This window comes from Thalassophryne amazonica, chromosome 10 (assembly GCF_902500255.1).
Source record: "Thalassophryne amazonica chromosome 10, fThaAma1.1, whole genome shotgun sequence".
In the NCBI taxonomy this organism is placed as follows: Eukaryota; Metazoa; Chordata; class Actinopteri; order Batrachoidiformes; family Batrachoididae; genus Thalassophryne; species Thalassophryne amazonica.
The window spans coordinates 58,118,367-58,144,448 of record NC_047112.1 but is presented as its reverse complement, the minus strand read 5'-3'; the positions used below and the strand labels follow the sequence as shown (position 1 = coordinate 58,144,448).

Below are 26,082 nucleotides of genomic sequence, written 5' to 3'. Positions count from 1 at the left end.
TACGAGACCCTATTGTATTGTGTGCGTTTTTTATTTTTATTATTGTTAGTATTTTATATATTATTATTATTCTTCCCTTTTCAAGCCCCAATTCAGCCCTTTCCCATGCTCAAAAATTCACCAAACTTTGCACCCTCATCCGGCCTGATCCGAAATTTGATATTTTGGGGGTCGGCACATGGTCGCAGTGAAATGGTGAAATAGCACCCCCTACAAATTTTGAAAAGACCCTCCCCATTAGGGTTGACCCTGGGGTTAACCATTGACCCCTCGCCCCATGGGTGGGGCAAAATGCCCTCTATATCACCCCCCTTGCAACTTTCAAAAACCCTTCCACATAGGGGTTTTTTTGCAGAAGGGACATGAAAATTGGTACACGTGTATCTTGCATAGACGTACAAAAAAGTCTCTTGTACCATGTGTCTACTCCAAACAGGAAGTTGGCGATTTTGAATTTTCTTGTCATTTTGGCGTGATTTCCACATGTTGTATTTGAATGAATTCCTCCTAGGGATTTAGTCCAGTACACTTCAAATTTCTTTCAGACCGTCCATAGACGATACTGATCAAAAGTTATCAAAAGCTTTTTTCTATGTCGAAGGGTGTGGCTGATATGGTGCCCCATTTCGACCCTTCGGCATGGAACATCAAGTCATGATAACTCCTTCATGCTTTGCCTGATTGACGTGAAACTTCACATGTGTGAAGAGGGTTGGCTCCTGAACACACCTGACCCCTCTGTTTTGCTCTGAGTGCCACCTTGGGGATTAACCATCAACTTGTTATAACTCCTTCATGCATTGTCTGATTTTCTTGAAACTTGAACTGTGTGATGAGTGTCTGCCCCCGTACACACCTGCCCCCTCTGTTTGTGCTCTGAGTCCCCCCTAGTGGACGACCCATCATCATGTCATAACTATTTCATACATTGTCTGATTTGCTTGAAACCTGAACTGGGTGATGAGGTTTGGCCCCTAAACAGAATCTTACTGACCCGAGGAGGTGGTGGCGCGGACACAAGGGCCCATATATGACTGCTTGCAGTCCTAGTATTATTATTATTATTCACACTTTTCAAATCCCAATTTCGGCCTTTTCCCATGCTCAAAAACTCAACCATTGCAAAGTTGCCTAGCTGGATCCGAAATGTGATATTTTGGGGTTCACGCACATGCTCACAGCGAAATAGCACCCCCTACAAATTTTCAAAAAACCTTCCCCATTGGGGTTGTTTTGTCATAGCCTCACAAAATTCGGTACACACATTTATCATGCTCGGATGCACAAAAAAGTCTCTTAACGTCGTGATGAAATCTCGACAGGAAGTCGCCCATTTTGATTTGAAGTTTCAATTTTGAGGTCATTTTTGCCATTTTTGGCCATTTCCACTCCTTACATTTGAATGAACTCGTCCTAGGGGTTTCATCCAATTGTCTTCAAATTTGGTACACATCATCATGACCTCATGCTGATCAAAAGCTATCAAAAGAATTTCTGTAGGTCAAAGGCGTGGTTGCTACAGTTCGTCAAACTTTGGCGATAGCTTCAGAGCATGCCGTTTCACTTCAAATGGCTGTCATGCTCACACACTTCATTGTAGATCCTTCAAACCTGCTGAACATGATCAAGGCGTCGCCCTGAACATCTGCATATGTTAACTTTCCAGCTAACTCTTAGCACCCCCCAGTGGTAACAGGAAATGTCCTATTTATACTTTAACAGGTACTGATGTCACATAGTTAACGCCATCAACTTCATTCCACTTCTAAAATATGCAGAACAAGTTGGTGAATGTACACAATGATCTGCGTGAAGCTACTAGTAATGGCGTCTGTGTGGCAAGGTGCCAAATATCAACTCTCTCAGGAACTGAGGTGGCGAGGCATGGCGGGCGGATGGACACAAATTCATGACTCAGATGTGGGCTAACGAAAAGGCTTTACAGGCTCAGTTCGATACACAGAAAGACAATCAGTACAGGCGGAGGTACAGATGGTTGAAAGGCGGGGATGTGGTCAAAGACGCAGAGCAGAAACAACACAAGGAAGGCTTAGAATGAGGGCAAGAGCAAAAGACACAGAGCACAACGAGCGAGCAGTGAACAGAGGAAAACATGGGACTTGAATACAGAGGTTAATCAGGGCGTGATTAGATGCAGGTGCAAGGAAGTAGGCGTGGCCGGACGAGACAAGAGTGGAGTGAGAGGGGGCGTGTCATACAAAAGCAGCAAAACAGGAATGTGACAGTGACAAGACAAATGTTAAACAACTAAGAAATAATGAAACATAAAATCCAAACGTGAGAGAAACAAATAAACAAATCAAAGAGCAGAAACATGACAACAGAAAGTAAAAGGCAGGATCTAAACTACAAAAGAACTCAACTTGTGGCTGAAGAGTAACAGAAAAACTACTCGTGACTAAAGTGATAACAGAGGATACGACTACTGATACAAAATGGAAAATCACAGCTGAAGAATAAGTACCACAAAATAGAACGCCTATTAAATGTAAAATAAACAGAGAGGCAAGACTAAAGTATGATAAATCGAACATTCATAATAAACAGAAAACAAAAACAGAAACTACGAAATAACAAATAGAAAATCAAAACTGAGGATCAAAGAAGCGGGAAAGATGAGGACAGGGAGAAAACTTGACACAGGCCAAAACATGACAGACCCTTTGCCATGAAATTACATTCTTCCTTTTGATGGCTTTAATTTTATCATATCATCATGAAAATTGATACACAGGTCGAGCATGACAACCTCTTACAGGTGATAGAGGTGTCACCCATAGGCGGGGCAAAATGCCTCTATAGCGCCCCTTGCAGCTTTCAAAAACCCCTCCCCATAGGGGTTTTTTTAGAGTAGGGAGATGAAAATTAGTACACGTGTGACTTGCAAAGACGTACAAAAAACGTCTCTTGCACTATTGGTCTACTCCAATCAGAAAGTCAGCCATTTTGATTTTTCGTGTCATTTTAGAGTGATTTCCACACATTGTATTTGAATGAACTCCTCCTTCGGATTTTGTCCAATTCATTTCAAATTTCTTTCAGATCATCCAGAGACTACACTGATCAAAAGTGATCGAAAGCTTTTTTCTATGTTGAAAGGTGTGGCCGCTATGGCACTGCTATTTTGAATCTTCGCCATGGAACTTCAAGTCATGATAACTCCTTCATGCTTTGCTTGATTGACTTGAAACTTCTCGTGTGTAATGAAGGTCGACCCCTGAACACACCTGGCCCCTCTGTTTGTGCTCTGAGTGCCCCCTAGTGGATTGACTGATTTGCTTGAAACTCACAAGGGGATGGCCTGGGGTGGTGTGGACACGAGGGCCCGGTTATGACTGCTTGCAGTCCTATTTGTATTGTAATGGCTTGGTAAAACAGTTGCATTTTCACTCCTTCTTATAAATATCTGTAAAATTATGTTAGACAGTGGTTGACTGACACTGTCAGTGACCGACTGAGCGTCTGCTTATGTTTTTACACCTCTTGATCTTTCAACCATCCAGGTCACACATTCCCAGAGTGTGAAAAGGCTTATTATAACAGAGTTATAATAGAGTTTTGTTTTGGTTATTTTTGTTTGTTTTTTAAATGTAAGCCTTTAGATTCTGTCATATAACACATACGTTTGCAACTGTAATCATAAATTACACATTTTCGACAAAGTAATATTGTTTGAAGTCAAGCTTCTTGCTGGACACACTCTTGACAGTTGTTCCAAGTACAGTAAATCCTTTATCCTCCCACAAAGAGCTGAAAAGGAAATACCTTTCCTTTTCCGTATATCGTTGGGTAATTGCAGTGGGTGGGAAGGGCAAATACACTTTTACAAACGGCAGAACACTTTTACAAGAAGTCCCGAAACAAATTTACAAATGGCAGATTCTGACAGAAGGGGAATGTACCAAAGGCTGAAAGTGACGTAAGGGGAATGTGTGTCATTTTGTACCGTTCTCACTACAGTCAGATCAAGCACAAATGTGTGTGTGCATATGTTTTTTTTCTCAGGGATTATTTGGGTTAGCCTTAAAATTTGTTGCTCTGTGTTTGCAAAATTCATGGCTTTGAGTTTGACCATGTATAATGCTCTTTACTTCATGATGCATTTTCTCATTAATGGGATCACTGAATGCCATGAAATCAGGCAGGTATTTGTATATGCATGGCATCTGTTATGGGCTTTTCACATTGAACACGTTGGAAACTTCACGCAACGCATACCAGCGCTTAACGCGTCCGACGTGTGACGTCAGATGCTTCGCTTTGGAAGCGGCAAAGGCGGCGGAGATTGCTACATCACAACTCTGGCTGTTTCCACGACCTGAAAAAAAGTTCAGCGATCACCATCTTGAATTTGCGTCACCTGAACCACAAAAAAGCTTTAAAAAACAGCAGTAGAACGATTCTCCCATCACCCTGCTGTGAGAAGCTTTTTTTCAGCTACTTTTCGGAGTGACCGAGGGAGGACTGACGACTTGGTGGGATATTGATCGAATTGCGACAGCGGGCCGACCCGCACGGAGAAGCCGGCCTTCAGGCATCATTCCTGGGCAGACCGAGGCAGGCAGCTGGAAGGATGGAGCAAACCCACTCAGTCCGAAATCTACCACTTTTTGGATGTATGCGTAGTCCCAGTTTGCCCAACAGAGTTTAGTTCTGCAGCTTTATCTGCAGTGAGAATAAAATAAAAGTGAAACGTGACGTTTATGCACTGCTGTGAAGGTTTAATGATCGGCTAACGTTAGCTTAGCTTTTTAGCACAGTTGATCTGAGTGAACGCTTTAATTTGTAAATGGTTCAGTCTTTCTTATTTTTACCAAATAAAGCTACAGCTTTTTTCGGAGACCAACATTTGCTGTGCAGACAACCAAACTTCCATTGATGAGCTGAACACCATGGAGTCTAATTGAAAAGAAAACATCTCTGCTCTTCAAAATAGGAGAAAAGTGTCTTCAGCAACACCACCAGAGTTCAAAGCTGCAGAAGAGACCTTCATCTGGTCCCGAGAATCCAGCATAACATCACCTGCTTCTAAATAAAAGGCTCTTTCAACAGCAACTATTTTTATTTTTTAAAAAGCTGTTTCATTTTATATTTTAACAATAAATGAACAGATCATTAAAAATGTCCACGAATCAAAGTCAAAAGACATTTGCACAGGTAGAAGCTCTCCACTTATTGGGCCTCATGTATCAATGTTGCGTACGGCGATATTTGAGCGTATATGGGGTGTACACCAAAACAGCTGTGCTACTTGGCATTTATCAGTGTGGTCGTTGGCGTACGCTGCGCTGAAAATATACACCAGGTTGAGAGGTGGTGTAAATTATACACCAAAATGAACCAGCGCTAGAATCCACATAAAAATGAAGATGATCAACATGATAAACAGTGCCATTATACAAATCAATGCATATGTTACATAAATAACACTTTCCTGATTATACTACATAATAATCAATACAAACCCCGCCTTTGCGGGATTGTTATGGAGCACGATCCGTGGCCACAGCGTTACTGCAAAGACAGCGCTGCTCGCCTTTTTCTCCAGACTTCGAGCCTGGAGCCAGAGCAGCGCTGAGCTTAACTTCATGTGGTGTGATCGTTTTAGACTATGAAATTGATAATAACAGCTGTAGTTTCGTCATTCCCTTAATTCGCCCGTACTGCAACCAGGTTTTGTCGTCTCCATTTGGTTGTCACAATAAAATAAATACAGAAATACATTTAAAAAATAAAGAAATCTGACAGATTAGGCGTGTCTTATTAATTGAGCGAGCAAATATCCACGTCAAGAATTATTGACATGTGAAAAGAGAATACAGTGGTCCCTCACTATAACGCCGTTCACCTGTCGTGGCCTCGGAGTCTCGCAGAGTTTTTAGTCCAGTTTTGCATGCCTTTTTTTTACAGTGTTCTGCGTATCTGTTTATAAGAATCTTGTTGCCCAGAAGAAAAAAGAGCGCCAACAACTACTCATAACTGTGTTTGTCACACGGACACAGACACCTGCTGCAGCGAGATGTGAGTGGAAAAAGGCGCGGCGTCAGGACACAGAGGACCGATCTGTGAAATACTGGTCAGTCACTATTAATAATTTCTTATGTGTGTATCGTTAAAATTAATTCGTTAGTTCTAAATGCCATCATAATTATTTATAGGAAAACGTTCTATTTTTATTTCTCAAACAAATGTTTGGGCCTGAAAACAGTTTGGTATTATTTTCCTACTAAGGTTTGAACTTTGAGAGTGTTTGAAAGAAAAGTGAGAAAATGTTCATGCCTGATTGAGAAAAGTGTATAAAGTGTGTAGTGAGGGGTTTTACAGCCTTAAAACATCTATAATAATTGTAAAAAATAACGCTGACTACGTCGCAGTTTCGCGTATTATGGGCTATTTTTTAGAACGTAACTCCAGCGATTAATGAGGGACCACTGTAACACTTTACTGATTATATACTACAAAACAATTGATATGACAGCCGCTTTTGACACTCTATTGGCACGCATCGTGATTGGTGGAGTTCTTTTTCATTGCCGTCTTTCCGGCTTCTATGTCGTAAAATGAGGGTGTGTCTGAAGCAGAGTCTGAATATTTATGGGTGTGTTTATTATAATTACGATCGTTTCCACCCGCCGCATTTATCAAGATCACGTCAGGTGTACGCCAGAAATGGGCAGGTGCGCACTGCTTGATACATGTCACGGTGACTTTGGTGTATTTCAAGTTTACACCGTAAATTTAAGCCACAAGTGCGCAACATTGATACATGAGGCCCATTGTGCTCAAATTCATATTTTAGAAATGACTCTGTCTGCATTAAAGGCATTCATATTTTGATGAAATTACAAGTTGAAATGACTAAAAAAAATTCATCATGAGGTTTATGTCACAGAAATCCTACTTTACAATCACACTGCAGTCATTGTTAAATTATTTCCTGTTGCATTTATAATAAACATTTATTTATTTACAGTGTCTGTTTTTCTAGTTGAAATGAGATATAAATAATCTACCAGACTTAAAAATGTACAAATTTCCATGTTATTCTATTTGTCTAAAAATAAATGTCTGAGGTTCCTTATGCTAAACAAGAAATGATCTAATCTGAATTAACAGGTGGTTTTAATTTACAGATGAAAGGTTTCTAAAGAACCATTTAATGATTTATTTAGCTATTTTAATTACAAGTGTTCTAAACTTTTTTTAACAGTAATCAGAAATTTTGATGCTTTTGATGCGACGCTTCTGACGCCTCTAAAAAGCAACGCGTCTCATTCAAAATAATGCTTTTTAGACCGATTTTTGATGCTTCTGATGCTTTCACTGTGAAAGGCCCTTTAGAGTTATGGGCCTTTCACACTGAACACGTCGGAAGCGTCAAATGCAACCCAATGCAAATTCAACCCAATCCAACTTTCGACGCTCTGAGCTGTGACGTACCTTTGCGCTGTCCAATAGGATCGACGTGTTGGGCCAAAAAATGGAAGACTGGTGGCAGAAACCACTGATCTGTGCAAAACGGAAACATCACAGGACTGCTCATTTATAGAGCAGTTTTCTGAAGAAAAATCTTTGGAAATGTTTTTTTGTTGTTTCTTACCTCAAAATTTATGGAAGTAGCTGGACGAGGTGGTACTGGACTACAAATGTTGATACGGATGTCAGCCGTATCAACATTTGTAGTCCAGTACCACCTCTTCCAGCTACTTACAGACTTCACTGACTTAAGCTGGGCATACACTGATATTTTCAATTGTTGTACTTGGCTCCAGCTCAAACTGTGCGACAAAACCGCAGGGTTTAAAAGTTCAGAGCGCACGATTCATGGTCTCACACTGTACGGCCCGATGCTCTGATGCGATCTGACTGATCACATTGTACGTTCAAAAACCACACGTCGGACTGGTGTTTCCAAAAGCAAAACGTAACAGAAGCTTTTTTTTCTTTTTTCAAAAAAATTTATTTCATGCCTATCAGCGCGCACAGTGAGTGGAATCAGGTGGGGGGAGACTGAACGTATATGCGCGCGCGCGTGCACACACAGCAGACAGCAACATGATTCATGAGAGGACGGTAAAAAAAGAAAACATAATCATTCGTAACAGGTGTTGCTACTTACACTGTTGTATAAATAAACTATATTTCTTATGGAGTATTACAGCTGTGCTCATCTGTCGTAAATCCTGTTGTTGTCTGCTGTGTGTGTGTGCACGCGTGCATATACGTTCAGTCTCCCACCACCTGATTCCACTCACTGTGCGCGCTGATAGGCATGAACTTTAATATGATATTAGGTTATTGCGAGGGAACGCAATAAAAAAACAAAACAAAACACAAGACTTTACATGAGATCACTGTTTGCTCTCTCCGGTGTTTGCACATGCACAGTGCGTGACGTAATCAGCGTGTAGATGCTTGTAGCGCTGCTTCAACAGCGCGGAACCCTCACAAGTCACGACGGCCGACCAAAATATCAAACAGGTTTGATTTTCATCCGACCATGATTCCCCATCGTGAGGTGGTCGTGAGATGTTAAACGCAGCTCGTTACAACATGTAGACTGCAGGACGCACGACGCAGGAAGCTGAAACTCGGCGCGATCCAAAAAATTCTCGCACGAGTGAAAAATCAGCTGAAAAAGGACCAAAATTCGCACAGTGTAAGCCCAGCCTTAGGTGGTGTACTGGTGAGTTAACAATACCGTTCTTGTTTTAACTAACTAACTTTTACTTTCTATTACAACCCCTGGCAAAAATGATGGAATCACCGGCCTCGGAGGATGTTCATTCAGCTGTTTAATTTTGTAGAAAAAAGCAGATCACAGACATCCGCTGGACTGATAGTATTGCACACCGGGCATTTGCCCGGTGGCCTGATGGCCTACTGGCCTGCGGATTTTTTTTTTTTTTTACTAAGTAAAGTGAGCTGTGAGCTTTTCATCCGCGTTTTTTTTTTTTTTTTTGTAGCAGCTCGACTCGTCCTCACCTCTTAAAGCGCGGTGATCAGCACACCTGCACTGAGCTTTACAAAGACATTTTTATGCTTTTTTCCTCCTTTATTTAGAGCTGAGCTGAGTCGCTCCATATCTGCACGTTAAAACAGCTGATCCTCCGCTACGCGTCAACAACTAACACTATTTTCCACGCAAATGCACCTAAACTCTCTTGGGAACCACATGATGTGAAAACACAATAAAATTTCTTACCTGTCAATCTGGTCATGTTTTATGCAATAAATAAATTTAGTCCATTCTTTGTGCTCAAACGCCAAAGCAGGGGGCTAATCCAGAAGGAATAGGGCCATGGGGCAGGGATGTTCCCCCCGCACAACACCCCTAGATTAAGGGTCCAGTGTTGAAGCCTTTTTTTTACTACACTACTAATACTACTTAAATAATAATAATTTCGACAAGTAAAATGTTAGAGAAAATTTAATGTTAGAAAAATGTTAGAAAGAATTTAATAGTTACATTTATTAACAATTTGGTTAGAAATTACAAGTTTTAGTTACAGTGGCTGTCAACAGTTAAATATGAGGTCAGAGAATAGTCTTATTTTACTGTTTATAAAACAAGTATAGATTTTCATGTGAAGTCAGAAAGGGTGACTATAAAGTGAGTTTGGCAAAACAGTTATTGCATGTTGAGGTGGCAGAGGGTTGTTGTGGGCAGCTGGGGAAGTTAACTAAAAAGTAACTAGTAATCGAACTTAGTTACTTTTACAATTGAGTAATCAGCAAAGTAACTAGGGTTACGTTTTCAAGGAGTAATCAGTAATTGGATTACTTTTTCAAAGTCAATCAATCAATCAATCAATTTTTATATAGCGCCAAATCACAACAAACAGTTGCCCCAAGGCGCTTTATATTGTAAGGCAAGGCCATACATAATTATGTAAAACCCCAACGGTCAAACGACCCCCTGTGAGCAAGCACTTGGCTACAGGTGGGAAGGAAAAACGCCCTTTTAACAGGAAGAACCTCCAGCAGAACCAGCTCAGGGAGGGGCAGTCTTCTGCTGGGCTGGTTTGGGGCTGAGGGAGAGAACCAGGAAAAAAGACATGCTGTGGAGGGGAGCAAGATCGCATCACTAATGATTAAAATGCAGAGTGGTGCATACAGAGCAAAAAGAGAAAGAAACAGTGCATCATGGGAACCCCCCAGCAGTCTACGTCTATAGCAGCATAACTAACGGATGGTTCAGGGTCACCTGATCCAGCCTAACTATAAGCTTTAGCAAAAAGGAAAGTTTTAAGCCTAATCTTAAAAGTAGAGAGGGTGTCTGGCTCCCTGATCTGAATTGGGAGCTGGTTCCACAGGAGAGGAGCCTGAAAGCTGAAGCTCTGCCTCCCATTCTACTCTTACAAACCCTAGGAACTACAATGTAAGCCTGCAGTCTGAGAGCGAAGCGAAAGTAACTGTGGCAACACTGGATACCAGTATATAAACCCTCCTATTGGTGCATAAACTGGTGGCCCTTTAGTCATGATTGATTGTGGCCTGGACCAATGAGGTGAGGGGCAGGCCAATTACCCCTCCATCTCGGGCCTCGGTTGGGCTACACAGTGCACCAGTGCCGGACAGAGCGATAACAAGCGATATGGATGGTGGCAAGAAGAGAAAAGGTGGTGCTGAAAGAGCCAGGGATCAGAAGAGAGTACCCCTTCAGGCAGATGCTGCAAAATGTCTTAAAAATAACAGACATGTTTGCTTCGCGTGGACCGGAGCATCCACATCTGCGGCAGGCAAGCCTCAGCAAGTGCGGAGAAGTTCAACAGGTGGATGAGGTGGGGACCACTAACGGCGCATGACGTAAATGAAGGTTAACATCAGCTATTAATTGATGAACAGCAACCTAACTTGTTCATAAATCAGACATCTGTGTGTGAGAGAGACATTCTGATCTTCTGGTCTGAGTAAGTGCGGTCTGACGGGTCACTCAGATATGAATTAAGGTTGGATATATTTCGTTCGTGCTAACTCTGGCCAGTCACGTAACCTAGCCTAGCAATGTAATCTGTGGCAAATGGGTTGCTGGCTAGCTACCATGCTGCCGCACCAGGTTGTTCTTGATTCTATTTGTGTGGACGGTCGTGCGTCGGGTCAGACGAAGTATGCTGTTTGCACAGTCTGCGGTGCGGTGGAGTGGTATAACTGCTCCCTGTCTAAAATGTATTTCCCCAAGTCCTGGCATAATTTCACATACCTAAAATTTTACTTTAAATTGAGAGTCATTCTCTAAGTTGATTAGCAACACAAATTGGTAATAAATATAAATCCTTGATGTTACTTGTAGCTTGTAGTGAGATAGACCCTGTCTCCATCTTGTGGCCTTTTGTGTATTGTAGTTCAAAATAGTTCAACCTTTGTATCCAGTCATTGGTCCAGTCATCCAGTCATTTCTTGCTTTATATGATGAATTGTATCACACAAGTAATGGTATATATTTATAGTATAGCCTACAGTATTTCTATAACAAATGTTTTTATATAATTTCTATTTCTAAATTTAAGTAACAAGGCTGAATGAAATGATGGTTATTATGTCTAAAAAGTAATGTGACCTACTGTCAATAGATCGTACTTTGATAGCCTATGAAACTGTATTTCGGGAACACTTTTATAATGCTTCTTATAGTGTTAAAATGTATGTGTCTCCTGGTGCACAGTGATCGGTTAAGGGACCAAAAAAAAAAACAAAAAAAAAATACTGTCACAACAGGCTTAATTTTTTTCCCCTTCGATAACCTGGTGGTGGCCTGGTCTTGGTTAAAAATGCCCGGCCTGAAAAATTCCCCAGTCCAGCCCTGGACATGAATACAAAACTAAAGTCATTTCAAATGGCAACTTTCTGGCTTTAAGAAACACTATAAAGAAATCAAGAAAAAAAATTGTGGCAGTCAGTAACGGTTACTTTTTAGACCAAGCAGAAGGGAAAGAAATAGGACTCACTCATTCTGAGGAATAAATTATGGCATCACCCTGTAAATTTCATCCCCAAAACTAACACCTGCATCAAATCAGATCTGCTCATTAGTCTGCATCTAAAAGGAGGGATCACACCTTGGAGAGCTGTTGCACCAAGTGCACTGACATGAATCATGGCTCCAACATGAGAGATGTCAATTGAAACAAAGGAGAGGATTATCAAACTCTTAAAAGAGGGTAAATCATCACGCAATGTTGTAAAATATGTTTAGTTGTTCACAGTCAGCTGTGTCTAAACTCTGGACCAAATACAAACAGCATGGGAAGGTTGTTAAAGGCAAACATACTGGTAGACCAAGGAAGACATCAAAGCGTCAAGACAGAAAACTTAAAGCAATATGTCTCAAAAAAATCCAAAATGCACAACAAAACAAATGAGGAACGAATGGGAGGAAACTGGAGTCAACGTCTGTGACCGAACTTGTAAGAAACCGCCTAAAGGAAATGGGATTACATACAGAAAAGCTAAACGAAAGCCATCATTAACACCTAAACAGAAAAAAACAAGGTTACAAGGGGCTAAGGAAAGCATCGTGGACTGTGGATGACTGGATGAAAGTCATATTCAGTGATGAATCTCGAATCTGCATTGGGCAAGGTGATGATGCTGGAACTTTTGTTTGGTGCCGTTCCAATGAGATTAATAAAGATGACTGCCTGAAGAGAACATGTAAATTCCACAGTCATTGATGATATGGGGCTGCATGTCATGTAAAGGCACTGGGGGGATGGCTGTCAGTACATCATCAATAAATGCACAAGTTTACGTTGATATTTTGGACACTTTCTTATCCCATCAATTGAAAGGATGTTTGGGGATGATGAAATCATTTTTCCAAGATGATAATGCATCTTGCCATAGAGCAAAAACTGTGAAAACATTCCTTGCAAAAGACACATAGGGTCAATGTCATGGCCTGCAAATAGTCCGGATCTTAATCCAATTGAAAATCTTGGTGGAAGTTGAAGAAAATGGTCCATGACAAGGCTACCAACCTGCAAAGCTGATCTGGCAACAGCAATCAGAGAAAGTTGGAGCCAGATTGATGAAGAGTACTGTTTGTCACTCATTAAGTCCATGCTCAGAGACTGCAAGCTCCTATAAAAGCCAGAGGTAGTGCACAAAATACTAGTGATGTGTTGGAGCGTTCTTTTGTTTTCAATGATTCCAGAATTTTTTTCCTCAGAATTGAGTGATTCCATATTTTTTTTCCCTCTGCTTGGTCAATTTTCAATTCAATTTCAATTATTTCCTTTATATAGCGCCAAATCACAACAGAGCTTGCCTCAAGGCGCGTCACACAGGTAAGGTCTAACCAACCCCCAGAGCAACAGTGGTAAGGAAAAACTCCCTCTGAGGAAGAAACCCTCAAGCAGACCAGACTCAAGGGGTGACCCTCTGCTTGGGCCATGCTACAAACATAAATTACAGAAATAATTCACAGAACAATTCACGGACGAATATACAGAATTGCTGTTGGTGCCACAGGACAGGAGGATCGCCAACACAAACACAACTCCCATCTCTGGATGGAGCTGCACCTTAAACAGAGAAAAAACAGAATCAGGCATCAGAAGACAAAAATATAGTATAATTTGCCAGCATTAATCAACAAGAAAAACAGAAGAAATACTAAGGTGATTGCCGGCCACTAGCCCTAAGCTTCACTAAAAGACCCAGAATTTAGGTGAAGTTGAGGCCGCGGCCCACTTCAATTACTAATAAATGAATTAAAAGAGTAAAAAGTGTAAAACAAAACTGCATCAGTATGCTAGCCATATGAAAGGGAAAATAAGTGCCTTCTTAAGTCTGGACATGAAAATCTCCACAGAATCTGATTGTTTATTGATGCAGGGAGATCATTCCACAGAACAGGGCATGATAAGAGAAAGCTCTGTGAAACCGCATACTTCTTATTCACCTTAGGGACACAAAGTAGTCCTGCACCCTGAGAACGTAAGGCCCATGCCGGTACGTAAGGTTTTAATTAGGTCAGTTAGGTAGGGGAGGTGCCAGTCCGTGAGTAATTTTATAGGTTAGTAGCAGAACCTTAAAATCTGATCTCACTGGGACAGGAAGCCAGTGAAGAGACGCCAAAATGGGTGTAATGTGGTCAAACTTTCTGCTTCGTGTTCAAAAAGTCTGGCTGCAGCATTCTGAACCAATTGGAGGCCCCTAATGCTAGACTGCAGTAAACCCAGAAAATAGAACATTGCAGTAGTCCATCTAGAAGAGATGAACGCATGGATCAGGGTCTCAGCATCAGCCATAGACAGGATGGGACGAATCTTCGCTATATTTCGCAGGTGGAAGAAAGCAGTCCTAGTAATATTTCTAATATGGAGACCAAAGGACAACGAAGGATCAAAAATTAAATCAAATCCTTTAATTCATCCATCCTTTAATTAAATTAAGGATCTAAAAAAGTAACCGTTACTGACTTCCACAATTTTTTTTTTCCTGATTTCTTATAGTGTTTCTTAAAGCCAGAAAGTTGCCCTTTGAAATGACTTTAGTTTTGTGTCATGTCTGTGATCTGCGTTTTTCTACAAAATTAAACAACTGAATGAACATCCTCCGAGGCTGGGTGGTTCCATAATTTTTGCCAGGGGTTGTATAAGCCACCCAATTTTCACAGTCAGCACATAAATGCTGGATTTAAATGTCCACAGCAGAAGCTCTTATTATCCCTGTGCGCTGGCGGTTTGTGGGGCCGGTTGGATATGAAACTCCCGGGCTGAAAAAATGTTCCCAGCACGCCCCTGTTGGGAAGCATTGGACGGATTGGCCTGAAGTGTTCAATGTGAAAGGCCCTTATAGTGCCAAATTTGGTGCAACTGCGCCACTAGGTGGCCCTGTAAGCAGGTTTTCTTTGAATTTCAAAAATATAAATTGCTCAAAATTTCATGTAGATTTTCCTTGAGAGTCTTACAAGGTGCTATTTTACTGCCAGACCAATGATTATGATAATCACCTCTTTAAAAAAATTATTTCATATTTTAAATTCATTGTAGAACAGCCAGAACAATTCAAAATGTCTCTCATTAATGGATGCACCAAGTGCTGCCAAATTTGCCGCATCAACCAGAATACATTTATGGTGTGTGGAGCACAGTGCAAACTGTCTGTATATTAAAAAAAGGTCCAGTAAAATGCTATTTGGCACATAAATGATAAAACTGCTTTGGAAAAAAAAATCAACTTTGCAATAAATTCTGATCTGTCAGTTTGCACATCGGAAACCTTTATAGTGTTGCGATTGGTGGAGTAAGCTCTTTCCAATGGTATAAGCCTGCCTCTTCGTGCAAAGATAGGTCTTCAGCAATTTGCAAAATATGAAAAATAGGCCAATGCAAACTTATCTGTGGATTTTTGATGCAGAACGGCCATATGGTGTCAGATATTCGCTGACTGAAAAATTGGACTGCAAACCTTTTTTATTTCTTTGTGGATCATGGGATAATTCATCGTGTGCAGACAGAAGCCACTGATGCTTGTGGTAACTGAGACTTTAATGAATGATTGAGGGGCTGCGAGTCTTTTAAGTTGTGGCACAAAACGGCCCGGTAGAGGAAGAGGAGGCTCCGCTTACAGCAGAGACTCGAACCAGCACCCACAGACACCCAGTCAATGGATAACACCTGTAGGAGACTGTGCCGTCCTGGATCGGCCCAGCCCCACCAGGTGCTGGAACCTGATGGATAACCTCTGGCGTAGAAACCATGATCTCACGGGGCAACTGTTGCGCAAAGTACCAGTGTGACAGAGGGACTTTTCTTCAGCCAGGACAAGAAATTATAGTATTTCAGATGTCGTTTTCCAAAATCTGGCTTTATGTGGTTTCGTCAGACTATGATGAATCCCACTGAAACAAACAGGTAAGACTTTATATTTACTCTGTGTGTGAATGGTTTTAATATTTGATAATAGCATGTTTATCATGCTACTAACACACAGTACACTAAATGTATTCAAGAAGGAAACGAGATTTATTTTAAAAATAGCTGATATTTTCAGTCCCTCACAGGTGCTGTGTGCCATTTTTTCAGATCTGAAATGTGTGTACCTGTTTCTAAGAAAAAAATCATAAATAAAAAATCTGCATGTCCTCATCACTTTTTTCTGATGTTAAGGATGGTGAACTAACTTAAAAAAAAATGATGGGGCCTTATCACTCGATTATGACCAAATAGCTTGGAAAAAACAGTTTATCATCTCTGCCCCCATGCCGAAATTGGCTCGCATAAATTTTTTTATTTTTTATAATCAGCATTCTGTGTTTTGAACTCTGCCAGTGTTGTCACTGTTGTCAGACTGAAGTTCTTCCTCCAAGGTTTCATCTCCCTCACTGTGGTCTAAATAAGGCTCAAAACCATAACAACAGTTTGAACTTGAAGGTTCAAACTGTTGTAAACAGTCACCTCATGATTTTACATTTTTTTTTATTAACTGGCCTTGTGTTTTACAGACTGAGGCTGATGGCAGGATTTTCCTCACACACGCACGTGGAGTCTGAATGGACACACTGATGAGCAGTGGTTTTTGAGCTCATGAAATTTGTTAGAAAAGAAAAGGGCAACCAGAGAGCACATACTGTACTTCCGCCCAGGTGGGACAGTCCTCTGTTTACAACTACAGTGATATTTCCCTTTTATCTCTCTTTTTTATTGTGAGATGGTGATTCATTTGATGAGTTCTCAAACATTTGAAGATGAGTGTGTCTCAGACATTCTTAGATCCTAATTGCTGAGTGTTGTACCTAATCTTTGATCCTGATCTTGAGCATTTTCGTATGGCTAGCATACTGGCATAGTATGGAACTATGCTTCCTATCCTTTTAAATTAATTTCACTAGTAATGGAACAGGTCTCCACCTCAACTCTATTTGAATTCTGGGTCTGTTAGTGAAGCTTAGCGGCCTGCAATCACCTTAGTATTTTCTCTGCTTTCCTGTTGATTTACTGCTGATCAATTATACCTTAGGTGTGGATTTTCCGGGAGACTGACTCTGCTCTTTTTCTCTCTGTCCGAGGTACGAACAGCGGGACAACTACTGAAGACAGGGTGCCTGACTGACAGACTGCACAGTGCAGTCTGCATTTGGAAGGGACATTGCCGTGGGAACAAGCCCACTGATGGCATGAGGAATTCTGGATGACCCCTGCCTGTGGCATAACCGCCTGTGTGGACTTCTTGTCAAATACACACTCACTTATCTTCAACCACTTACTCCAGTTAAGGGTCGCGGGGGGCTGGAGCCTACCCCAGCAGTCATAGAGTGTGAGGCAGGGACACCCTGGACAGGACATCAGTCTGTCACAGGGCCAAATATAGACAAACAAAAAAGTCAAATACACATTATTTTTTATTATGTCATGTTGTGTTGATTTCCTGTTTTCTGTTTCTTCACCTTTGTAAAACTTTGTAAAAACCATGTAACTGTTAGAATGGTCTAAGCAATAGGTCACCCCATGAGTCTGGTCTGCTTGAGGTTTCTTCCTCAATATCATCAGAGGGAGTTTTTTCCTTACCACTGTCACCTGTGTGCCTGCTCTGGGGGTTGGTAAGATTAGCCCTTACTTGTGTGAAGTGCCTTGAGGCAACTTTGTTGTGATTTGGCACTATATAAACTATATAAATTGAAACTGAATATTCAATCCTGAACTTTGATCCTGATTTTTGTTTTTTCCTGATCACTGATTTTTGAACCTCACCAAGAAATTTATGATAACTTTGCTGTTTGTATGTCTGTCTTGCTTTGATTATGTAGTCAGAATAAAAGAAATCAGGATAAAGGAGTGGATCATGCCTTTGATCCTTGATGCAGAAATTGGAGCCTGATTGCTTGGACCCAGAATGAAAGGAATCAAGATCCAAATCTTCAGAATCATAAGCTGATCAGATTAAAGGAGTCTTTAAGGTGCCTAGTTATAGGTAATTAGTTATACTGAGTTATACTCAGGTTAACCAGTTACAGCTCCTGAGTTTGTTATTTTAATACACTCAGTTACACTTACTCTCAAGCTAATTGGGTACTTTACATTAGTTACCTACACCAATCAGTTAATTTCTAAAGTTACAGTTACTAGTCACTCCATAATTACCATAAGCCAATTGACCACCTTGCATGGCAGCATGCTGACATCAATGCATGAATGGGCGAATATGAGGCATCATTATAAAGCATTTTCAGTGCCTGCATCAGATGGAAAAGCGCTGTGTAAATACCCTCCAGTTACCATAAAATGCTCAAAGACCTGGGTTCACACCAAAATTTAATCAACTCTTCCTTGGCTCAGGTTCTCTACCATATTTCTTTGAAATGGGTTCATCCCTGTTTGGTTACAACTTTGTACTTTAGTACTTCCTTTAAATTAACTGTAGTATCTTAATGGCACCCAACTAGTCAATCAATGATTTTCATTATCAGCTTTTGAACTTTTATCTGCATATCTCACAGAGAAGTGTTTAATTTCTTCAAATATGACACCTGGCATCTGCCCACTTCAATCATAGGGTGTAGTGGCTGAGTTAAGACATGCTGGGATATGTTTAACCTAATGTCTTCTATTTTCTTCTCAAAGTAATCCAGGAAATCTTGTGCTGTAAAAGGAGACCGAACTACTGGTGGTTGTCCATGAATAAGTGTTGCCACCATGTTGAACAAGAACTTTGAGTTATGCTTATTTTTGTTAATCAAATCAGAGTAATACATCAGCATTGTAGCCAGTAGTGCATGCTTGTAGTCTAAGATAGCATCATGCCACGCAAGGTGGAATACTTCTAATTTTGAATGACGCCATTTCCATTCCAGACCTCTTGCCTTATGCTTGAGGTCACACAGGTAATCACTGAACCAAGGTGACTGTGATTTGGGCAAGCATGGTTTTAACACAGGTAGCGCAATTATGTCGAGTGTGGTTTTGAGCACTGAGTGTAAACTATCCACAAGTCTGTCTACTGATTGGGTATTTGCCAAATGTGAAGCTAAGACATCAGGTAGTCTAGCTTCGAGTTCAGAGTTAGTTGAGGAGTTGATGCATCACAGTAGTGATATATAAAGTTGTTGTTCCACTAAACACGGCAGCGAAACTATAAACTTAATAAGTGAATGATCAGAGACCACTGATGTAAGAAGCATGATGTCAATATTCGTGACAGTAATACCACGTGCGAGAACCAGATCCAGGGTATTTCCACTATTGCCGACGTGAATAACTGTGACTATATCTCATGGCATGTTCCTTAGTCTTTCTTCTCTTCTGCAGCGTCAGCACCCTAAGATGGGATGCAATATTGGGAGCTCTGGCCCCAGGAATACATTTAACGTCAGCCGGCGTCTGTAACCTGACTTTGTGGGTGATAGAATCCACTATCACTAAAGTCCGGTGTTTCGGCCTGGAGACAGGAGTGGAAGTCGCTCGTAGGCTCAGAGAATTCACATCAGGCAATTCCAAGGGGGAGAACTGATTCACAGTTCGCAGTGGCAAGTATGATCGGGGTACCACAACCGGGCACCAAGCCCTACAGGGCTTCCTCTGCTTAGTCACAGTCCAAAAGCCATCCTCCACAGCCGGCGTTTCTAGGCTGATGCTAATGGGCTTGCTAGCTGGCCCAACACTAACCTCATCTGGAGTGCCCATAACATCTAATGGTGCGTTTACAAATAGGCAAGATGCGTTACGTATGTCATATTTGTGTCATTCTTGGCACATTCCTGACATTTTTAATGTGACTTAACACATCTGAGTAGCTTTCTTAATAGTGCGTGTTGGTGCGTGATATTTGTGATTTTTGTGGAGCATGATTTTGGCTGTCAAAAAATCTTCCACGAATGTCACACACCACCCTCATTTCACCTCATGTCATGGAGGTTGCAACTGAGCGTGTTGATCCGTCTTGATTAGTGTTGATCCTTAATAGAGCGTGACAGCGTTCCTCTCTGACGTGCGCACAATTAAACCCTGCTGCAGTGCATTCAGTTTCATTGCTGCAGTATGGTGGAGTACAGTGATGCCAAGTCAGCTAAAAGTCTCGTTCCAGTGCTCCTCAACGCGCTCCTGCAGGTGTTCCACCTGCTGCATGCGCCTGATGTTTTGGAAAATGAACGAGACGAGAGCCGCTTGAAGCCACACATCTTGCTCTCCGTCTCCTCCTCCTCCTCTCTGTGCCACTCCATGGCACAGAGCCCAACTAAGCATGCAGTCTCAAAGTTCTTCTGCTGTGGAGCAAACTAGAGCTATCTGAATTGTTCGACAGCTGATGGATGAATATGGGTGTGTGTGGAGACAGTTCGCCTCATTCACAACGTGACAGAACTTATCGATGCGCTGTTATGTGCGACAATGCGGAACGACGCAGAAACGTATTCTTGACCATGCCTTGTTCCTGATAATTCTGCAGCAACATGTGCCATTAATTGTAACACTTGGGAACAGGTTGCAGCAGTTCCTGAGGACACCTGACGCCTCTGCCCCGAATCATTCGTGATCAGCGGCCAAGAATGTATACGTTGTGGTATTCATGACTTCTTGTCGTTATGTGTAAACGCACCTTAACTCCACTGAGCTAAGAAGCTGCTCTAACTTACGGACACGGCTCTCTAACATCACGCAGGATTTACAGAGGGTGTAAAGTAGGTAAAGTAGTGTACTTTGTGCACTAAGAAATTCAAGAGTATAACCAAACAAGTATGAGCTAACTAATAATGGATAAGCTAACCACTCCTAAGGCTCACACAGGATTCACACAGACAAATAAATGAATTAAAATTCACAGCAGTTGCACTGAAAAAGTAGCAGAAGACTTGTCGGAACAGTAACAGTAACAGTAAAAAAAAAAAAAAGCCTCCTACAAGTAAACCACTCCTAAGATTAACACAAGTGTAATGTTGTGTGGGCCGCCAGAAGAGGAGGTACTGCTGGCCCACCACCAGAGGGCGCCCTGCTTGAAGTGCGGGCTTCAGGCACGAGGGGGCGCTGCCGCCTTACAGGAACAGCTGAGGTGACAGTTGTCACTCATCAACTATGACAGCTGTCACCGATCATCTGCACTTCACCCTGGATAAAAGCAGGATGACACCTCCACCACGTCGCCGAGATATCGTACTTCTTTGAGAGGTAACTTTCTCTGCCTGCGTACTATATTGATTGATTTCAAGAGCTACTTTGTTGCAGCTGTCTACCCAGAGGACCGGCGTGGGTCGCGACTGTTTCGTTCTACTTCCCACCAGATAAGTGGTACTCAGACGCTGCACGAGTGTGTGTTAGAGGTGGAGGTGGAATTCCCACCGTTATTGTTACGGGGTGTACACACACCCACACTTGACTGTCTTTGCTCTCCGCCAGCAGTACCAGATCCGACACGCTGAGACGGTGGCCACCTGGGGACTTCGGGACCTGGCGGGTCCAGTATCCTTCGGGTTCGGTGGCGGTGGAAATCGTGTGGTTCTGGTTCATCTCCAGACGGACGTCTCCTATCGTCGAGCCTGCCCACACGACACCTTTATTCATTGACTTGTATTTATTCTATAATCTGCTGTGTGTGGTTGTGACATTCACAACAGTAAAGTGTTCACATTTAACTTCCTCTATTGTCCGTTCATGTACGCCCCCTGTTGTGGGTCCGTGTCACTACACTTTCCCAACATGTAAGGTACTAAGCTAGAATTCACAACAGTTACACTAAAAAACTAACAGAAGTATTAAAAAAAACGGGGGGGGGGGGGGTGTCGAATTAGCTAATGCAACCTAACCGCTAGTGATAATGCTAGCCACTCCTAAGATTTACACTGAAAAACTAACAGGTAAAAAAAAAAAAGAAACAGCTGTAAAAATAACAGCGGGGGGGGGGACCTAGCTAGCGAAAGCTAACTGCTAGTGAATGCTAACCACTAGTGATTCACAACAGGACTGTGGTTAAATCAGGTCCAGAGTAGATACACTTAACAACCAGAAAAGTGCTCAACAGAAATAAAAGAAACGTATACAACTGTGTAAAGTTCAGAAGAGCGTTACAACAGCAATATATATATATATATATATATATATATATATATAGATAGATACAGATAGACAGAGATATAGATATTTGTATAACTCATGATACATGTGAAACATGTAAACAGCCACTTTGTTTCTTTGTTGTCAGAGAGACATGAGGATTAATTTTTATTCAGTTTACTCTTGTTATGTTGTGTGTCCTTGGATAACAGTCCCTCACACAGAGGAACAGTCATTAAACATCACTTTAAGTGGTTATACTGTGTTCAAGCAAGGGAACAAATAAGAAGGTCCTTCTTCCCCCTATAATGTCTAAATGCCTGAGGTATAGCCTCCTCCACCCATTTTTACAGGACATGACAGCATTTTTTGAGTTACCACCTCCACCCAGTGTAACATCAGACCTCTCTATAGTGCCAGGTCACCTCATGTCTGCACTCTCGGTTGGCTCACTCTTTTTTTTTGGCCTCTGCTTGTTGATGGGAAAATTAATTGAAACTGATGCAACCAAAGTGATGCAACCACAATTAAGTCCTCTATGACTTCACTGTGGTAACAAGTGTTGGAGTCACCATTTCTGGTCTGAGTCCAAAGGTCAGTATTTTTTGACTCTCATCCAAAGGTGTAAAGTAATGCTGGAAAGAAGAATGGCACAATTTTGAGTGGTATTGCACAATACGCAAGACAAGGAATTAAATTAGGATTTTCAGGTTAGTCTGGCTGTATTTAACCTTAATTTGGCTACATGAAAGCAGGTTAAATTAAGACTAATTAAATCTCTATGAAGACTTAGTCTTTGTTGATGGCCTGCAGGCCATCAACCAGTCTTGGATAATTGTCATCTCTGCTATTCGTTCAGTCTGCTGTGACTCAAAATGAACACAGCAGCCTAAGTGTGCACCTTTTGCCTTTTTTTAAATTATTATTTTGTCAGTTAAGATTTAACACACATTGAAATACCACAAAACATTGCCACACTGTTAAAGGTTTGTCATTGTGAACATGGTGTTTCATATATTAGTCACTGTTTATATTATTCATAGGTTTGATGAATAGCCCATTCATTTAATGGAATTGGCAGAACAAATGGCAAAGGTGTATGTGTGTGTGTGTGTGTGTGTGTTTGTGTGTGTGTGTACATATTAGTGATGCACAGGTCAAGGTTTTGCAGCACTTACACCTGCATCATTTGACCTGCACATTTCCTGAAAACAAAGTTCATAGAGTTTATTTTTATTTAACCAGGTTAGTCCCATTGAGGATGAGACCTCTTTTGTGAGGGAGAGCTGGACAATTATAAAGTTTCCAATTCACCTAACCTGCATGTCTTACATATGGGAAGAAACCAGAGCACCCGGAGGAAACCCACGCAAACACGTAGAGAACGTACAAACTCCACACAAAAAGGCCACAGGTGGGAATCAAACCCATGACCTTCTTGCTGTGAGGCAACAGTGCTAACCACTAATCCACTGTGCTGCCAGAGTCAGTGATGGTTTCCTGAGGAGTAAGGGATTTGTAGGTGTCAAATGTATTGCTATTTACACAGGACATTGTTAGGTTGATGTGGCATGTTTCATAACTGACAGGCCATATAAAAGAAAATGCTAACCTTGGCTTGGATGGGATTTAGACCTGCAAATTTTTACTTTTTTAAATTGAAAAAACACTTTTTACTGCATTTTTATGTAAATATAAAACTTACGTGGGTTTTCTTCGGTAGTGAAGCTCATCTCGACAGGTGACTGTGTCCCCTCGAGATGAGCGCCACCATGCAACTGTGCATGCATACCTCGCTCGTCCGGTTGAGCTCGCCCACTGAAGAAAAGTATAAAAAAAAACTCATAAATTTTGTCTTAAATATACAGTAATGTGTCTTTTCATTTTAAAAAAAGGAAAAATTTGTATGTACACACGCTCTCTTTAAAACAGAATATTGTCGTTAGATGACAGGGAGCTCATCTCGACAGGGAGTTGCACAGTAAACAGAGATCGATAAACTTGACGGGGTGAGGTGTTAATTGAGAATTGCACATGTATGCGCATGTGCGGTGCAGAGCTTATCGATGGGTAGATTATCTCATCGGGACACCCTTTTCTGAAAGAGGAACATGGTCTCAGATTTGGAGGTGCTGGTTCTCATCCCAGTCTGCCTCAAATCTTCTTAGTGCGCATTGGCAGTCTGCCTGTTGAAGCCAACAGCACCACATCATCCACAAAAAGCAGAGATGCAACTCTGAAGTCACCAAACTGGACACACTGCAGTCCTCGACTGCACCATGAAATCCTGTCCATGAACATCACGAACAGGACTGGTGACAAGGGGCAGCCCTGGCAGAGTCCAACACCTGCAGAGAACAGCTCTGATGTAATGCAGAGAATGCAGACATAGCTACTACTGGATCATTTGTTGCAGCAGTTCCGGTACCCCATAGTGCCACAACTGCACCCCCCCCCCCCCCCCCCCCCCCCGAGTAAATTCAGAGTAAATCTGAATGTGAATGGCACAAATCAGTTTTTAAACAGACTGTTTTCTGTCGACTCAGCCCACCTCTCCGTGATGGGCTGGGCCAGATAGAAAGAGCTCGCTTGTTCTCACATCTGTGTCAGAAAAACTGTCCGAGTGGTCATTATCGCAGAATTTCTGTTGTCTGCAGCCGCAGACCACAGGTGATGATGTGAGGCGCTGTCCTTTTTCAAAGAAAACGCTGAAGATTTATTTGATACAAAAAATAATCAAAATTTGTTTAATTCAAAGATACAACAGAGTTTTAGCATTTTGCACAGTTATATGAAAACAGGAAACCCTGGTTCTTATGGCAGCTGAAAAGGCTAACTTTGTGAGGCTATAAATCCATTGTTTTCTGAAATATAACACATTATTCCTGTTTACCTCTTTAAAACAAGGTGACTCTGCACTTTGATCGCTTGCTGTCCATTTTTCCACCTTGTTAAAGACAAAAGAACATCCAGTTTGTCCTTTCTGCCGCGGTAAAGAGCAAAAGTTGGAACATTGGTCACAGCTGCCACTGGCTGCTGTTTTACAGTTTGCTGCTTACAGCCAACTTATGAACACAGCACAAGTAGTGTAACTTTAAGTCACGGTGCATATTCTTGTTTTGTACCAGTGTCTATCCTTTTTAAAATGTGGATTTTGATTGCGTTTGGACACGTAGAATGTGCTGGATTTGAAAAACAGGTCTGTGCTGTGGGGTCATCTGTTCATGGGGTTTTATTTGGTTTTGGTGTCATGTCTGTGTGTTCATGTGCACCTGATGTCTGCGTGTGTGTATTCCAGTCCTGTGCACCTGTCATCCTGTCATCCTACTCAGATTATTCATTTCTTTTTATCACCTCACAGTGGGCAGGAGACATGAAATGAAAACCACTTTCACTCATGGTTTTCATATAAAAACAGCTAATTCCGGCTATTTTATTGACATTCATGGCAACTCTGTCATTTTTAAAAAGTGAAAATATCGCACATATCTTTAAAAGTAGTGCGCTAATTCTGGTTTCTCAGTGTTATTTTGACTGCAGCAACTCTCTGGTGTGCAAGGGATTATGGGATATCTCAACAGGGCAAATTGTGGTACTTTAAATTGATATACTGTCATGAAACTGAAATAAAAAAAAAAATGCTAATTTTTCACAAACGTTGTTGTTGAATTAACAAAATTCTCATCAACAAAACACATTTCTTTAAATGACTGATATACCCACAACATGAAATGGAATGGTAACACATCATTTACTAATGTTTTCCTATGCATAAAGACAGTGTCTGACACCCCCTGTAAAGTTACTGTAATTTGTGTGTTGGTTTGTACAATGCGTGTGATCGGTGATGCACTTATATTGAGACATTTTGAACATAAAACAGCATTTGAGATTCACAGATATGTTGGTCTGTTCACACGCCCCTCCAGTACCTGGCAGTGTTCTATGCATTTTGACAGAGGGGGTGGGGGGAGTGATGAGAGGAGATCATTTGAATTTCCCATAATGCCTTTTGGCGTGTGTGTCTGTTAACATTCAAACCTTCAGAATTAGCGCATTACTTTAAAAGATATGT

At 41.4% G+C, this 26,082-nt stretch overlaps 1 protein-coding gene across 4 annotated transcripts in view; it reads left to right on the top strand.

Annotated features, from left to right (window-relative positions):
* LOC117518804 (N-acetyllactosaminide beta-1,3-N-acetylglucosaminyltransferase 3-like) overlaps positions 1-26,082 on the top strand; it is a 42,222-nt gene that overhangs the window by 2,450 nt on the left and 13,690 nt on the right. For 2 of the 4 annotated variants that reach the window (XM_034180041.1, XM_034180040.1), the window contains exon 2: positions 16,475-16,615. The exons of the other annotated variants lie outside the window; for them this stretch is intronic. In XM_034180041.1, the coding sequence (XP_034035932.1) occupies positions 16,557-16,615 (59 nt within the window). In that variant the 5' untranslated portion in view covers positions 16,475-16,556. The remainder of the gene's footprint in view (positions 1-16,474; positions 16,616-26,082) is intronic. 4 annotated transcript variants of the gene reach the window in all.